Raw genomic sequence first — 15482 nt, forward strand, 5'->3', positions numbered from 1 at the left:
TGGCATCGAGAGCGTGGCCATAGTGCAGGGAGGGTCCTGCGGGGTCCTGGGGGGTTCTGGGGGGTTCTGGGGGGTCCCGGGGGGTCCCAGAGGGTCCTGGGGGGTCCCGGGGGGTTCCCGACCCCGCTGACCCCTCCCTGACCCCCCAGAGGGCATCGAGAGCGTGGCCATAGTGCAGGAAGGGTCCTGGGGGGTTCCGAGGGGGTCCTGGGTGGTCCTGGGGTGTTCTGGGTGGTTCCGGGGGGGTCCGGGGGGTCCCAGAGGGTCCTGGGGGGTCCCGGGGGGTTCCCGACCCCGCTGACCCCTCCCTGACACCCCCAGAGGGCATCGAGAGCGTGGCCATCGTGCAGGGAGGGTCCTGGGGGGTTCCGAGGGGGTTCTGGGTGGTCCTGGGGGGTTCTGGGTGGTCCTGGGGGGTTCTGGGGGGTCCCGGGGGGTCCTGAGGGGGTCCCGAGGGGGGTCCCGGGGGTTCCCGACCCCGCTGACCCCTCCCTGACCCCCCAGAGGGCATCGAGAGCGTGGCCATCGTGCAGGTGGTGCCCGAGGACAGCGGCAGCAGCGTGGAGCTGACGGTGACCTGCGAGGGCGGGTGAGCGGCGACAGCGGGGACAGAGGGGACAGAGAGGGGACAGGAGGGGACAGGAGGGGACAGAGGGGACAGAGGGGACAGGAGGGGACAGCGGGGACAGCGGGGGACAGAGGGGACAGGAGGGGACAGAGAGGGGACAGAGGGGACAGCGGGGACAGAGGGGACAGGAGGGGACAGCGGGGACAGAGGGGACAGTGGGGACAGTGGGGACAGGAGGGGACAGAGAGGGGACAGCGGTGACAGCGGGGACAGAGGGGACAGAGAGGACAGAGGGGACAGAGAGGACAGAGGGGACAGGAGGGGACAGCGGTGACAGTGGGGACAGAGGGGACAGCAGGGGCAGAGGGGACAGAGGGGACAGAGAGGGGACAGTGGGGACAGCGGTGACAGCGGGCACAGAGAGGGGACAGCGGGGACAGAGGGGACAGAGAGGGGACAGCAGGCACAGAGAGGGGACAGAGAGGGGACAGTGGGGACAGAGGGGACAGAGGGGACAGCGGGGACAGCAGGCACAGAGAGGGGACAGAGAGGGGACAGTGGGGACAGAGAGGGGACAGAGAGGGGACAGAGAGGGGACAGCAGGGGACAGCGGTGACAGCGGGCACAGAGAGGGGACAGCAGGCACAGAGAGGGGACAGAGGGGACAGAGGGGACAGAGAGGGGACAGCAGGCACAGAGAGGGGACAGCGGTGACAGCAGGCACAGAGAGGGGACAGAGGGGACAGAGGGGACAGAGGGGACAGAGGGGACAGTGGGGACAGTGGGGACAGGAGGGGACAGGAGGGGACAGAGGGGACAGAGGGGACAGAGGGGACAGAGAGGGGACAGAGGGGACAGAAGGGGACAGGAGGGGACAGCGGGGGACAGAGAGGGGACAGAGAGGGGACAGGAGGGGACAGCGGGGACAGAGAGGACAGTGGGGTCAGAGAGGGGACAGTGGGGACAGTGGGGACAGGAGGGGACAGAGGGGACAGGAGGGGACAGAGGGGACAGAGGGGGGTCAGAGGGGACAGAGGGGACAGAGAGGGGACAGTGGTGACAGAGGGGACAGAGGGGACAGGAGGGGACAGAGGGGACAGAGAGGGGACAGCGGGGACAGCAGGCACAGAGAGGGGACAGAGGGGACAGCGGTGACAGCAGGCACAGACAGGGGACAGCAGGGGACACAGGTGACAGCAGCGCGGTGTCCCCGCAGGCTGCCCGAGGAGGTGTGCACGGTGGTGGCGGACCCCGAGTGTCGCACGGCCGAGGAGGAGCGCTGCTCGCCGGTGTCGCCGTCGCCGGGCTGCGAGCTCGTGCTGCGCCAGGACTTCAACCGCTCCGGCCTCTTCTGCCTCAACGTGTCCCTGGCCAACGGCAACGGGCTGGCGGTGGCCACCACACGGGTGGCCGTGGGAGGTGCGACACCGGGACCGGGGCTGGGGGGGACACCGGCTGGGGGAGGGGACAGGGACACGGGGGGTGGTGTCCCCAAAGGTCCCCTGGGGCGGGCTGGGCTGGCCCTGGCTCGGAGGAGGTGGCACAGAGGTGACAGGGGACACGGGGGTGGTGTCCCCGAGGGTCCCCTGGGTGGGATTGAACTGTTCCTGTCCCCAGAGGAGGTGGCACAGAGTCCAGGGATGTCCCCGAGGGTCCTCTGGGTGGGACTGAACTGTCCCTGTCCTCGGAGGAGGTGACGCAGGGTCCAGGGATGTCCCCGAGGGTCCCCTGGGGCTGGCTGGGCTGGCCCGGGCTCGGAGGAGGTGGCACAGAGGTGACAGGGACATGGGGGTGGTGTCCCCGAGGGTCCCCTGGGTGGGGCTGGGTTGTTCCTGTCCTCAGAGGAGGTGGCACAGAGGTGACAGGGACATGGGGGTGGTGTCCCCGAGGGTCCCCTGGTGGGGCTGGGTGGTTCCTGTCCCCAGAGGAGGTGGCGCAGGGTCCAGGGATGTCCCCGAGGGTCCCCTGGGGGGGATTGAACTGTTCCTGTCCCCAGAGGAGGTGGCGCAGGGTCCAGGGATGTCCCCAAGGTCCCTGGGGTGGCACTGAGCTGTCCCTGCCGTGTCGGAGGTGACAGGGACAGGGGGGACAGGACCCGGGGATGTCCCCAAGGTCCCTGGGGTGGCACTGAGCTGTCGCTGTCCCCAGGAGCCGCTCCTGTCACCGGCCGGACCACGCTGTTCGTGGGGCTCGTGCTGGTGGCGGCCGCCCTGGGCACGGCTGCGTTCACCTACAGGTGAGGGGACAGCGGGGACACCGCGGGGACACCGCGGGGACACCGCGGGAGGGGTCAGGGGACAGCGGGGACACCGCGGGGACACCGCGGGGACATCGCGGGAGGGGTCAGGGGACACCGAGGATACCCCCGGGAGGGGTCAGGGGACAGCGGGGACACCGCGGGGACATCGCGGGAGGGGTCAGGGGACAGCGGGGACACCGCGGGGACACAGGAGGGGACACACGGGAGGGGTGAGGGGACACTGGGGACACTCCCGATGGGGCTGAGGTGACACTGTGGGGTTGGGGACACCCCCGGTGGGGTTGGGGACATTAGGGACACTCTCCCTGTGTTTGGGGACATCGGGGACACTCCCTATGGGGTTTTGGGACATTGGGGACACTCTCCCTGTGTTTGGGGACATTGGAGACACTCCCGATGTGTTTGGGGACATTGGGGACACTCTCCCTGTGTTTGGGGACATTGGGGACACCCCCGATGTGTTTGGGGACATTGGGGACACCCCAATGGGACAGAGGTGACCCCGTGTCCCCCCCACCCCCCCAGACGAGTCAAGTACACGGCGCTGCCCCCCCCCGCGCCCCCCGCCCGGGGCTGGCTGTCCCCAAGTGTCACCGGTGTCACCGTGCGGCGGCTGCTGCAGCGCGCCCTGGGGGGGTCCCCGAGCGGCGAGAGCAGCCCCCTCCTCCGGGGACACTCGGTCTAGGGACCCCCGACCCAAAAGCAGCCCCCAACCCCAGCCCCGAGCCCCCCCCGGAGCTGGGGAAGGCCTTGGGGACACCCGCGGTGGCCTTGGGGACACCCGCGGTGGCTTTGGGGACAACGGGAATAAAGGCGCAGATGTGCCCGAGGCTTCGGCTGCTTTGTGTGGTTTGGGGGGGTTTGGGGGGTCCTGGGGGGTCCTGGGGGGGGTCTGAAGGGGGTTTGGGGGGAGTTTGGGGGGGTCTGGGAGGGTCTGAAGGGGGTTTGGGGGGGTTTGGGGGGTCCGGGGGTTTGGGGGGGTCTGAAGGGGGTTTGGGGAGATTTGGGGGGTTTGGGGGGGGTCCTGGAAGGGGTTTGGGGGGGTTTGGGGGGTCCTGGGGGGGTCTGAAGGGGGTTTGGGGGGGGTTTGAGGGGGTTCTGGGGGGGTTTGGGGGGTCCTGGGGGGTCCTGGGGGGGTTTGAAGGGGGTTTGGGGGGGGTTTGGGAGGGGTTGGGGGGGTTCTGGGGGGGTTTGGGGGGGATTTGGGGGGGTTTGGGGGGATCCTGGGGGGTTTGGGGGGTCTGAAGGGGGTTTGGGGGGGTTTGAGGGGGTTTGGGGGGGTTTGAGGGGGTCTTGGGGGGTTTGGGGGGTCCTGGGGGGGTCTGAAGGGGGTTTGAGGGGGTCCTGGGGGGTTTGGGGGGGTCTGAAGGGGTTTGGGGGGGTTTGAGGGGGTTCTGGGGGGGTCCGGGAGGGTTTGGGGGGGTCTGAATGGGGTTTGGGGGGATCTGAAGGGGGGTTTGGGGGGATTTGGGGGGGCTTGGGGGGGTCCTGGGGGTTTGGGGGGGGTCCTGGAAGGGGTTTGGGGGGTCCTGGGGAGATTTGAGGGGGTCCTGGGGGGTTTGGGGGGGTCCTGGGGGGGTTTGGGGGGGAGTTTGGGGAATTTAGAGGGATCTTGGGGGGGGGTTGGGGGGATTTGGGGGGTCTGGAGGGGATTGGGGGGGATTTTGGGGGGCTTGGGGGGAATTTGGGGGGTCTGGGGGTGTCCTGGGGGGAGTTTGGGGGATTTAGAGGGGTCTGGAGGGGATTTGGGGGGATTTGGGGGGTCTGGAGGGGATTTGGGGGGATTTGAGGGGTCTGGGGGGGTCCTTGGGGGGATTTTGGGGGATTTGGGGGGATTTTGGGGTGTCTGGGGAGGTCTGGGGGGCGGGTTTGGGGGATTTTGGGGGATTTTGGGGTGTCTGGGGGGATTTTGGGGGATTTTGGGGTGTCTGGGGGATTTTGGGGGGATTTTGGGGGATTTTGGGGTGTCTGGGGGGATTTTGGGGGGATTTTGGGGGATTTTGGGGTGTCTGGGGGGTTTTTGGGGGGGTTTTGGGGGATTTGGGGGGATTTTGGGGGAATTTTGGGGGATTTTGGGGTGTCTGGGGGGTTTTGGGGGGGTTTTGGGGGGATTTTGGGGTGTCTGGGGGATTTTGGGGGGATTTTGGGGGATTTTGGGGTGTCTGGGTGGATTTTGGGGGGGTTTTGGGGGATTTTGGGGTGTCTGGGGGGGTTTGGGAAGGTTTGGGGGGGTTTTGGGGGGGTTTGGGGGGGTTTTGGGGGGATTTTGGGGGATTTTGGGGTGTCTGGGGGGGTTTTGGGGGATTTTGGGGTGTCTGGGGGGGTTTTGGATGGATTTTGGGGGCTCCTGGGTGGGATTTGGGGGATCTGGGGGGGTCCCAAGGGGCCGGAGCAGCCCCAAACCAGAGACCACGCCCCCAAATTTACATATCAATGACCTCATTTACATATAAATAAAAATAATTTGACCACACTCTCTAATTTCCATATCTGACAATGACCACACCCCTTCTATAACCACACCCCAATTATCATACAGATTAATAACCACGTGCCTAATTTGCATATTAATTATGCTCATGCACCTCTAATCTCCATATCAAGCAGTGGCCCCGCCCCTTTTAATATGATGCTGATTGCTTTTGGCCACGCCCCCTAATTTACATATCATACATATTCATACATCAATTTCGACCATGTGATTCTCATTCTAATTAATGGCCACGCCCCCTAATTTCCATATTAATTAAAGCTCATGCCTTCCTTTTGTCCATGCATTCTAATTTACATATCAACCAATGGCCACGCCTCCTGATTTGCATATTAATTAAATGTCCCAGCATTCTTTTTGCCCCACCCTCTAATTTACATATCAACCAATGGCCACGCCTCCTGATTTGCATATTAATTAAATGTCCCGGCATTATTTTTGCCCCATCCTCTAATTTACATGTCAACCAATGGCCACGCCTCCTTATTTGCATATTAATTAAATGTCCCAGCATTATTTTTGCCCCATCCTCTAATTTACATATCAACCAATGGCCACGCCCACCACACCTCTCATTTAGATAAATGATTACGCCTCTTAATTTCCATCGTAATGAATCTCATTTCCATCCTTTGGTCACGCCCGCTAATTTGCATATCAATCAATGACCACGCCCCTTAATTGCCGTAGGAATGAAATATCATCTTCACCTTTGGCCACGCCCATTAATTTCAATATCAATCACGCCCCCTAATTAGCATAGAACAAGAAACGTCATCGCGTTTAGCCCCGCCCACTAATTACCATATCACGCACATGGCCACGCCCCCTGTTTTGACCACGCCCCCCCAGCGCCGCCGTCTTTGCGTCACTTCCGGGGCGGCCCCGCGGCGCGCGCGCAAAGATGGCGACGCCCTATGTGACGGACGAGACCGGTGAGCGCGGGGGGGGCCCCGCGGCCTTGGGGGGGCTCCGGGACCCCCCCCGGGACCCCCCCCCGAGACCCCCGGGATCCCCCCCTGACCCGCGCGGGGGTCCCGGGCTCGGGGAGGGCCCAAGGGGGGGTTTGAGGGGGGGGGCGGGACCCCCGTGAGGGGCCCGGGGGGGGGCGGGGTTTGTGAGGGGAGGGGGGGGAGGGGAGTTTGAGGGGGGGTCCTGGAGCTCACCCTGAGGGGTTTGGGGGTCCCTGAGGGGGGGATTTGGGGACCCCCGTGGGGGTCTCGGGGTCAGGAAGGGTCTGGGGAGGGTCCGAGGATTTTGGGGAGGGGTCCTGGAGCTCCCCGTGAAGATTTTGAGTTCCTCGTGAGGGTTTTGGGGTCCCTGAGAGGGGGATTTGGGGACCCCCGGGGGGGTCTGGGGGGTCAGGAAGGGTCTGAGGGGGGACGGGACCCCCGTGAGGGGTCTGGGGGGGTCCGAGGATTTTGGGGAGGGGTCCTGGAGCTCCCCGTGAGGGTTTTGGGGTCCCTGAGGGGGGAATTGGGGACCCCTGGGGGGGTCTCGGGGTCAGGAAGGGTCTGAGCGGGGTCCGAGGATTTTGGGGAGGGGTCCTGGAGCTCCCCGTGAAGATTTTGGGTTCCTCGTGAGGGTTTTGGGGTCCCCGTGAGGGGTTTGGGGGTCCCTGAGGGGGGGATTTGGGGACCCCCGGGGGGGTCTCGGGGTCAGAAAGGGTCTGAGGGGGTTTGAGGGGGGACGGGACCCCCGTGAGGGGTCTCGGGGGAGGGGAGTTTGAGGGGGGGTCCTGGAGCTCCCCGTGAGGGGTTTGGGGGTCTCTGAGGGGGGGATTTGGGGACCCCGGGGGCGTCTGGGGGGTCAGGAAGGGTCTGAGGGGAGCGGGACCCCTGTGAGGGGTCTGGGGGGTCCAAGGATTTTGGGGACGGGTCCTGGAGGTCCCCGTGAGGGTTTGGGGGTCCCCGTGAGGGGTTTGGGGGTCCCTGAGGGGGGGGATTTGGGGACCCCCGGGGGGGTTTCAGGGTCGGGAAGGGTCTGAGGGGGGTTTGGGGGGGTTCCAGTGATTTTGGGGAGGGGTCCTGGAGGTTCTCGTGAAGGTTTTGGGGTCCCCGTGAGGGGTTTGGGGTCCCCATGAAGATTTTGGGGTCCCCGTGAGGGGTTTTGGGGGTCTCTGAGAGGGGGATTTGGGGACCCCCGGGGGGGGTCTCGGGGTCGGGAAGGGTCTGAGGGGGGTTTGGGGTCCCCATGGTGTCCCCCCAGTGTCAGGGGGTGTCCCCAGGGTGTCCTCAGGGTGTCCTCATGGTGTCCTCATGTCCCCAGGGTGTCCCAGGTGTCCCCAAGGTGTCCATGGGTGGCTCTGGGGATGTCCCCAGGGTGTCCCCCGGTGTCAGGGGGTGTCCCCAGGGTGTCCCCGTGGTGTCCCCAGGGTGTCCCCCAGTGTCAGGGGGTGTCCCCAGGGTGTCCCCCAGTGTTAGGGGGTGTCCCTGTGGTGTCCCCCCGGTGTCAGGGGGTGTCGCCAGGGTGTCCCCATGGTGTCCCCATGTCCCCATGGTGTCCCAGGGTGTCCCCATGGTGTCCCAGGGTGTCCCCATGTCCCCATGTCCCCGTGGTGTCCCCAGGGTATCCCCATGTCCCCATGGTGTCCCAGGTGTCCCCATGGTGTCCCCATGTCCCCATGGTGTCCCAGGTGTCCCCATGGTGTCCCAGGTGTCCCCAGGGTGTCAGGGGGTGTCCCAGGTGTCCCCAGGGTGTCCCCATGTCCCCATGGTGTCCCCATGGTATCCCCATGGTGTCCCAGGTGTCCCCAGGGTGTCCCCATGTCCCCATGGTGTCCCCATGTCCCCATGGTGTCCCCATGGTGTCAGGGGGTGTCCCAATGGTGTCCCCGTGGTGTCCCCAGGGTATCCCCATGGTGTCAGGGGGTGTCCCAGGTGTCCCCAGGGTGTCCCCATGTCCCCGTGGTGTCCCAGGTGTCCCCAGGGTGTCCCCATGACCCCGTGGTGTCCCCAGGGTGTCCCCATGTCCCCGTGGTGTCCCCATGGTGTCCCCCCGTGTCCCCCCAGGCAGGTACATCCCGTCCACGCAGCGTCCTGACGGGACCTGGCGGAAGCAGCGCCGTGTCAAGGAGGGCTACGTGCCCCAGGAGGAGGTGCCCGTGTGAGTGGGGGGCTCTGGGGGGTCCCTGGGGCCTGGGGAGGGGTCGGGTCCCACCCAGGGCTGTCCCTGCCTCCTCCCTGGGTCCCCCAGACCCTCCCAGAGCCCTCCTGTCCCTTCCAGGACCTGCTCCAGACTCCTGTCCCCTCCAGGACTTCCCCAAACCCCTCCAGGGCTTCTCCAAACCCCTCCTGTCCCCTTCTGTCCCCTCCTGTCCCCTCCAAACCACTTCAGGACCTCCCCAAACCCTTCCAAACCCCTCCTGTCCTTCCTGAGACCCCTCCAGGACCTCACCAAACACATCCAGGACCTCTCCAAACCCCTCCTGTCCCCTCCTGTCCCCTCCTGTCCCCACTGAGACCCCTCCAGGACCTCCCCAGAGCCCTCCTGTCCCCTCCTGTCCCTTCCAGGACCTCATCAGACTCCTCCTGTCCCCTCCTGTCCCCACTGAGACCCCTCCAGGACCTTTCCAGACCCCTCCAGGACCTCCCCAAACCCCTCCAGGGCTTCTCCAAACCCCTCCTGTCCCCTCCTGTCCCTTCCAGGACCTCCCCAGAGCCCTCCTGTCCCCTCCTGTCCCCTCCTGTCCCCTCCTGTCCCTTCCAGGACCTCATCAGACCCCTCCTGTCCCCTCCTGTCCCCTCCAGGACCTCCCCAGAACCCTCCTGTCCCCTCCTGTCCCTTCCAGGACCTCATCAGACCCCTCCTGTCCCCTCCTGTCCCGTCCAGGACCTCCCCAAACCCCTCCTGTCCCCTCCTATCCCCACTGAGACCTCTCCTGTCCCCTCCAAACCTTTCCAGAACCCCCCCAAACCCCATTAACCCTTTATTTCCCGCTCTCCAACCCCAGCTACGAGAACAAATACGTGAAATTCTTCCGGAGCAAACCCGAACTGCCCCCAGGCTTAAACCCAGAGCCCAACCCTTCCTCATCGGGCCGGCCCGAGGCCAGCGAGCCTTCCCTGGGGCTCTCCAAAACCTCCCCAGAGCCCTCCTGTCCCCTCCTGTCCCCTCCTGTCCCTTCCAGGACCTCCCCAGAGCCCTCCTGTCCCCTCCTGTCCCCTCCTGTCCCTTCCAGGACCTCATCAGACCCCTCCTGTCCCCTCCTGTCCCTTCCAGGACCTCATCAGACCCCTCTTGTCCCCTCCTGTCCCTTCCAGGACCTGCTCCAGACCCCTCCTGTCCCCTCCTGTCCCCACTGAGACCCCTCCAGGACCTTTCCAGACCCCTCCAGGACCTTCCCAAACCCCTCCAGGGCTTCTCCAAACCCCTCCTGTCCCCTCCAGGATCTCCCCAGACCCCTTCTGTCCCATCCTGTCCCCTCCAAACCCCTCCAGGACCTCTCTAAACCCCTCCAGGACCTCTCCAAACTCCTTCAGGACCTCCCCAGACCCCTCCTGTCCCCTCCTGTCCCCTCCAAACCCCTCCAGAACCTCTTAACCCTTTATTTCCCACTCTCCAACCCCAGCTACGAGAACAAATACGTGAAATTCTTCCGGAGCAAACCCGAACTGCCCCCAGGCTTAAACCCAGAGCCCAACCCTTCCTCATCGGGCCGGCCCGAGGCCAGCGAGCCTTCCCTGGGGCTCTCCAAAACCGCCCCAGAGCCCTCCTGTCCCCTCCTGTCCCCTCCTGTCCCTTCCAGGACCTCATCAGACCCCTCCTGTCCCCTCCTGTCCCTTCCAGGACCTCATCAGACCCCTCCTGTCCCCTCCTGTCCCCTCCTGTCCCTTCCAGGACCTCCCCAGAGCCCTCCTGTCCCTTCCAGGACCTCATCAGACCCCTCCTGTCCCCTCCTGTCCCTTCCAGGACCTCATCAGACCCCTCCTGTCCCCTCCTGTCCCCACTGAGACCCCTCCAGGACCTTCCCAGACCCCTCCAGGACCTCCTCAAACCCCTCCTGTCCCCTCCTGTCCCCTCCTATCCCCACTGAGACCTCTCCTGTCCCCTCCAAACCTTTCCAGAACCTCCCCAAACACTCTTAACCCATTTTTTTTCCCATTTTTCCTCTCTCTGACCCCAGCTACGAGAACAAATACGTGAAATTCTTCCGGAGCAAACCCGAACTGCCCCCAGGCTTAAACCCAGAGCCCAACCCTTCCTCATCGGGCCGGCCCGAGGCCAGCGAGCCTTCCCTGGGGCTCTCCAAAACCTCCCCAGAGCCCTCCTGTCCCCTCCTGTCCTCTCCTGTCCCTTCCAGGACCTCATCAGACCCCTCCTGTCCCCTCCTGTCCCTTCCAGGACCTCATCAGAGCCCTCCTGTCCCCTCCTGTCCCCACTGAGACCCTTCCAGGACCTCATCAGACCCCTCCTGTCCCCTCCTGTCCCCTCCTGTCCCTTCCAGGACCTCATCAGACCCCTCCTGTCCCCACTGAGACCCCTCCAGGACCTCCCCAAACCCCTCCTGTCCCTCCCAAACCCCTCCTGTCCCCTCCTGTCCCCTCCAGGACCTCCCCAAACCCCTCCAGGACCTCCCCAGACCCCTCCTGTCCCCACTGAGACCCTTCCAGGACCTCCCCAAACCTCTCCTGTCCCCTCCTGTCCCCACTGAGACCCCTCCAGGACCTCCCCAGAGCCCTTCTGTCCCGTCCTGTCCCCACTGAGACCTCTCCAAACCCGTCCTGTCCCTTCCAGGACCTTCCCAAACCCCTCCAGGACCTCCCCAAACTCCTCCTGTCCCCTCCTGTCCCCTCCAAACCCCTCCAGAACCTCCCCAAACCCCTCCAGAACCACCCCAAACCCCATTAACCCTTTCTTTCCCACTCTCCAACCCCAGCTACGAGAACAAATACGTGAAATTCTTCCGGAGCAAACCCGAACTGCCCCCAGGCTTAAACCCAGAGCCCAACCCTTCCTCATCGGGCCGGCCCGAGGCCAGCGAGCCTTCCCTGGGGCTCTCCAAAACCTCCCCAGAGCCCTCCTGTCCCCTCCTGTCCCCTCCTGTCCCTTCCAGGACCTCATCAGACCCCTCCTGTCCCCTCCTGTCCCCTCCTGTCCCTTCCAGGACCTCATCAGAGCCCTCCTGTCCCCTCCTGTCCCTTCCAGGACCTCCCCAGACCTCTCCTGTCCCCTCCTGTCCCTTCCAGGACCCCATCAGACCCCTCCTGTCCCCTCCTGTCCCCTCCTGTCCCCACTGAGACCCCTCCAGGACCTCCCCAGACCCCTCCTGTCCCCTCCTGTCCCCTCCTGTCCCTTCCAGGACCTCCCCAGAGCCCTCCTGTCCCCTCCTGTCCCTTCCAGGACCACCCCAAACCCCTCCTGTCCCCTCCTGTCCCCTCCTGTCCCTTCCAGGACCTCATCAGACCCCTCCTGTCCCCTCCTGTCCCCACTGAGACCCCTCCAGGACCTTTCCAGACCCCTCCAGGACCTCCCCAAACCCCTCCAGGACCTTCCCAAACCCCTCCAGGGCTTCTCCAAACCCCTCCTGTCCCCTTCTGTCCCCTCCAGGACCTCTCTAAACCCCTCCAGGACCCCCCCAGACCCTTCCTGTCCCCTCCTGTCCCCTCCAAACCCCTCCAGAACCTCTTAACCCTTTCTTTCCCACTCTCTAACCCCAGCTACGAGAACAAATACGTGAAATTCTTCCGGAGCAAACCCGAACTGCCCCCAGGCTTAAACCCAGAGCCCAACCCTTCCTCATCGGGCCGGCCCGAGGCCAGCGAGCCTTCCCTGGGGCTCTCCAAAACCTCCCCAGAGCCCTCCTGTCCCCTCCTGTCCCTTCCAGGACCTCATCAGACCCCTCCTGTCCCCTCCTGTCCCCTCCTGTCCCCTCCTGTCCCTTCCAGGACCTCATCAGAGCCCTCCTGTCCCCTCCTGTCCCCTCCTGTCCCCTCCTGTCCCCTCCTGTCCCCTCCAGGACCCCTCCAGGACCTCCCCAGAGCCCTCCTGTCCCCTCCTGTCCCCTCCTGTCCCTTCCAGGACCTCATCAGACCCCTCCTGTCCCCTCCTGTCCCCACTGAGACCCCTCCAGGACCTTTCCAGACCCCTCCAGGACCTTCCCAAACCCCTCCAGGGCTTCTCCAAACACCTCCTGTCCCCTCCTGTCCCCTCCTGTCCCCTCCAGGATCTCCCCAGACCCCTTCTGTCCCCTCCAGGACCTCTCCAAACTCCTCCAGGACCTCCCCAAACCTCTCCTGTCCCCTCCTGTCCCTTTCTGTCCCTTTCTGTCCCCTCCTGTCCCCTCCAAACCCCTCCAGAACCTCTTAACCCTTTCTTTTCCACTCTCTAACCCCAGCTACGAGAACAAATACGTGAAATTCTTCCGGAGCAAACCCGAACTGCCCCCAGGCTTAAACCCAGAGCCCAACCCTTCCTCATCGGGCCGGCCCGAGGCCAGCGAGCCTTCCCTGGGGCTCTCCAAAACCTCCCCAGAGCCCTCCTGTCCCCTCCTGTCCCTTCCTGTCCCTTCCAGGACCTCATCAGACCCCTCCTGTCCCCTCCTGTCCCTTCCAGGACCTCATCAGAGCCCTCCTGTCCCCTCCTGTCCCCACTGAGACCCTTCCAGGACCTCATCAGACCCCTCCTGTCCCCTCCTGTCCCTTCCAGGACCTCATCAGACCCCTCCTGTCCCCTCCTGTCCCTTCCAGGATCTCCCCAGACCCTTCCTGTCCCCTCCAGGACCTCTCCAAACCCTTCCTGTCCATTTCTGACCCCTCCAAACCCCTCCAGGACCTCCCCAAACCTCTCCTGTCCCTCCTGTCCCCTCCTGTCCCCTCCTGTCCCCTCCAAACCTCTCCAAACCCCTCCAGGACCTCTTAACTCATTTTTTCCCACTCTCTAACCCCAGCTACGAGAACAAATACGTGAAATTCTTCCGGAGCAAACCCGAACTGCCCCCAGGCTTAAACCCAGAGCCCAACCCTTCCTCATCGGGCCGGCCCGAGGCCAGCGAGCCTTCCCTGGGGCTCTCCAAAACCTCCCCAGAGCCCTCCTGTCCCCTCCTGTCCCCTCCTGTCCCTTCCAGGACCTCATCAGACCCCTCCTGTCCCCTCCTGTCCCCTCCTGTCCCCTCCAGGACCTCATCAGACCCCTCCTGTCCCCTCCTGTCCCTTCCAGGACCTCATCAGACCCCTCCTGTCCTCTCCAGGACCTCTCTAAACCCCTCCAGGACCTCTCCAAACTCCTTCAGGACCTCCCCAGACCCCTCCTGTCCCCTCCTGTCCCCTCCAAACCCCTCCAGAACCTCTTAACCCTTTATTTTCCACTCTCCAACCCCAGCTACGAGAACAAATACGTGAAATTCTTCCGGAGCAAACCCGAACTGCCCCCAGGCTTAAACCCAGAGCCCAACCCTTCCTCATCGGGCCGGCCCGAGGCCAGCGAGCCCTCGCCGGGGCTCTCCAAAACCGCCCGCAGGAACCTGAAACGCAAAGAGAAGAGGAAACAGCAGCAGGAGAAAGATCGGGAAAACGACGGCGGCGGCGGCGACGGACTGAGCTCAGCCCTGGAAAAAATCACTTTGGGAGGAGGAGGAGGAGGAGGAGGAGGAGGTGACAGAGGAGGAGGTGACAACACAGCAGGAGGTGGGACAGCAACAACAACAACAACAACCGGGGATAAAGGAGGTGAAAAAAGCTTGGAAAACGCCGGAGATAATCCCGGGAATAACGAGGAGAGGAATAACGAGAGGAACCGGAGGATCAAGAGCCTGAGGAAGAAGCTGAGGCAGGTGGAGGAGCTGAGGCAGAGGATGGAGGGAGGGGGGATCCCCCAGCCCACCAAGGAGCAGCTGGAAAAGTTGGGAAGGAGGAAAGCGCTGGAGGAGGAACTCAGGGGGTTGGAGCTGGACTCGTAATTTGGAGCAAAAAAGGGGGGGGGGGGTGTTGGTTTTATTTTATTTTTGGGGGATTTTTTTGGGGATTTTTTGGGGATTTTTTGGGGATTTTTTTGGGATTTTTTTGGGATTTTTTGGGATTTTTTGGGGATTTTTTGGGGATTTTTTTGGGGATTTTTGGGGATTTTTTTGGGATTTTTTGGGATATTTTTTTTATTTTTTTGGTGTTTTTTTTGGATTTTTTTTTATTTTTTGGCGGATTTTTAAAGATTTTTTTTCAGTTTTAATGTTTGGTTTTGTTTCTTGATTTTTTTGTTTGTTTTATTTGATTTTATTGATTTTTGTTTTGGTTTATTTTGTTTGATTTTACCGTTTTTTTTTTCATTTATTTGATTTTATTGATTTTTTTGTTTGTTTATTTTGTTTGATTTTATCAATTTCTTTGCTCTGTTTTATTTGGTTTTATTGGTTTTTTTTTTTTTGGTTTTTAATTTCATTTTAGCAAATTTTTTTAATCATTTTTTTTGTTTATTTTCTTTGGTTTTATTGACTCTTTTTGGTTTATTTTCTTTGATTTTATCCATTTTTTCATTTATTTGATTTTATTGATTTTTTTTTGGTTTATTTTCTTTGATTTTATCCATTTTTTCATTTATTTGATTTCATTGATTTTTTTTGGTTTATTTTCTTTGATTTTATCGATTTTTTCATTTATTTGATTTTATTGATTTTTTTTTGGTTTATTTTCTTTGATTTTATCGATTTCTTTGCTTTATTTTATTTGGTTTTATCCATTTTTTCATTTATTTGATTTTATTGATTTTTCATTTATTATTTCTCTTTTCTTTTCCACTTCTTTTCTTTTAATTTCTTTTTTTTCTTTCTTTTGGGGGTTAATTTAATATTTTAATTTTAATTCTTCATTCCTTTCATTTCATTTCTTTTTATCCCTTTATTTTCCATTTTCCTCCCATTTTATTTCACTCATTTCATTTCTAATTTCTTTCTTCTGATTTTTTTTCCTTTCAAAATTAAATTTTTAATTTTTTTTTTTTCCTTCTTTGATTTTTTTTTCTTTTTATTTTTTGATTCCGAGGTCGCTCCCGGTTTTTAATGGGATTTAAAAAAGGGGAGGGGGCTTAAAAAAATAAACAAAAAGGGGCCGTGCCCCCCCTCCCTCCCCCCTGTGTCCCCCTCCCCTCTCGCTGTTGAAGCCCCCCTACCCCAATTTTTCTCCATTTGTCTTTTTTTTTTAATTGAAATTAAAATTAAAATTAAAATTTAAAAT

The 15482-nt window shown here is 61.0% G+C and overlaps 2 protein-coding genes across 2 annotated transcripts in view; both read left to right on the forward strand.

Annotated features, from left to right (window-relative positions):
* The window catches only part of PMEL (premelanosome protein), a 9087-nt gene extending 5434 nt beyond the window's left edge, over nt 1-3653 (forward strand). Inside the window, exons 4-7 of the mRNA XM_058828407.1 lie at nt 507-589; nt 1785-1987; nt 2717-2804; nt 3354-3653. Of these exons, the coding sequence (XP_058684390.1) occupies nt 507-589; nt 1785-1987; nt 2717-2804; nt 3354-3513 (534 nt within the window). The 3' untranslated portion in view covers nt 3514-3653. The remainder of the gene's footprint in view (nt 1-506; nt 590-1784; nt 1988-2716; nt 2805-3353) is intronic.
* A 2548-nt stretch (nt 3654-6201) lies between these two features.
* PYM1 (PYM homolog 1, exon junction complex associated factor) lies at nt 6202-14315 on the forward strand. The gene is made up of 3 exons (XM_058828415.1): nt 6202-6254; nt 8331-8424; nt 13639-14315. The coding sequence occupies exons 1-3, from the start codon at nt 6224-6226 to the stop codon at nt 14213-14215; spliced, it is 702 nt and encodes a 233-aa protein (XP_058684398.1). The 5' UTR covers nt 6202-6223; the 3' UTR covers nt 14216-14315.
* The last annotated feature ends 1167 nt before the right edge of the window (nt 14316-15482 follow it).

Source organism: Poecile atricapillus (genome assembly GCF_030490865.1).
Source record: "Poecile atricapillus isolate bPoeAtr1 chromosome 35 unlocalized genomic scaffold, bPoeAtr1.hap1 SUPER_35_unloc_1, whole genome shotgun sequence".
Classification (NCBI taxonomy): Eukaryota; Metazoa; Chordata; class Aves; order Passeriformes; family Paridae; genus Poecile; species Poecile atricapillus.

Bases quoted from the DNA above. Each gene is read 5' to 3' on its own strand.
- PYM1 (XM_058828415.1), top strand. From the start codon at position 6,224: ATGGCGACGCCCTATGTGACGGACGAGACCG. The intron at 6,255-8,330 runs GTGAGCGCGGGG...GTGTCCCCCCAG, and splicing joins CTATGTGACGGACGAGACCG to GCAGGTACATCCCGTCCACG. The intron at 8,425-13,638 runs GTGAGTGGGGGG...CTCCAACCCCAG, and splicing joins CCCCAGGAGGAGGTGCCCGT to CTACGAGAACAAATACGTGA.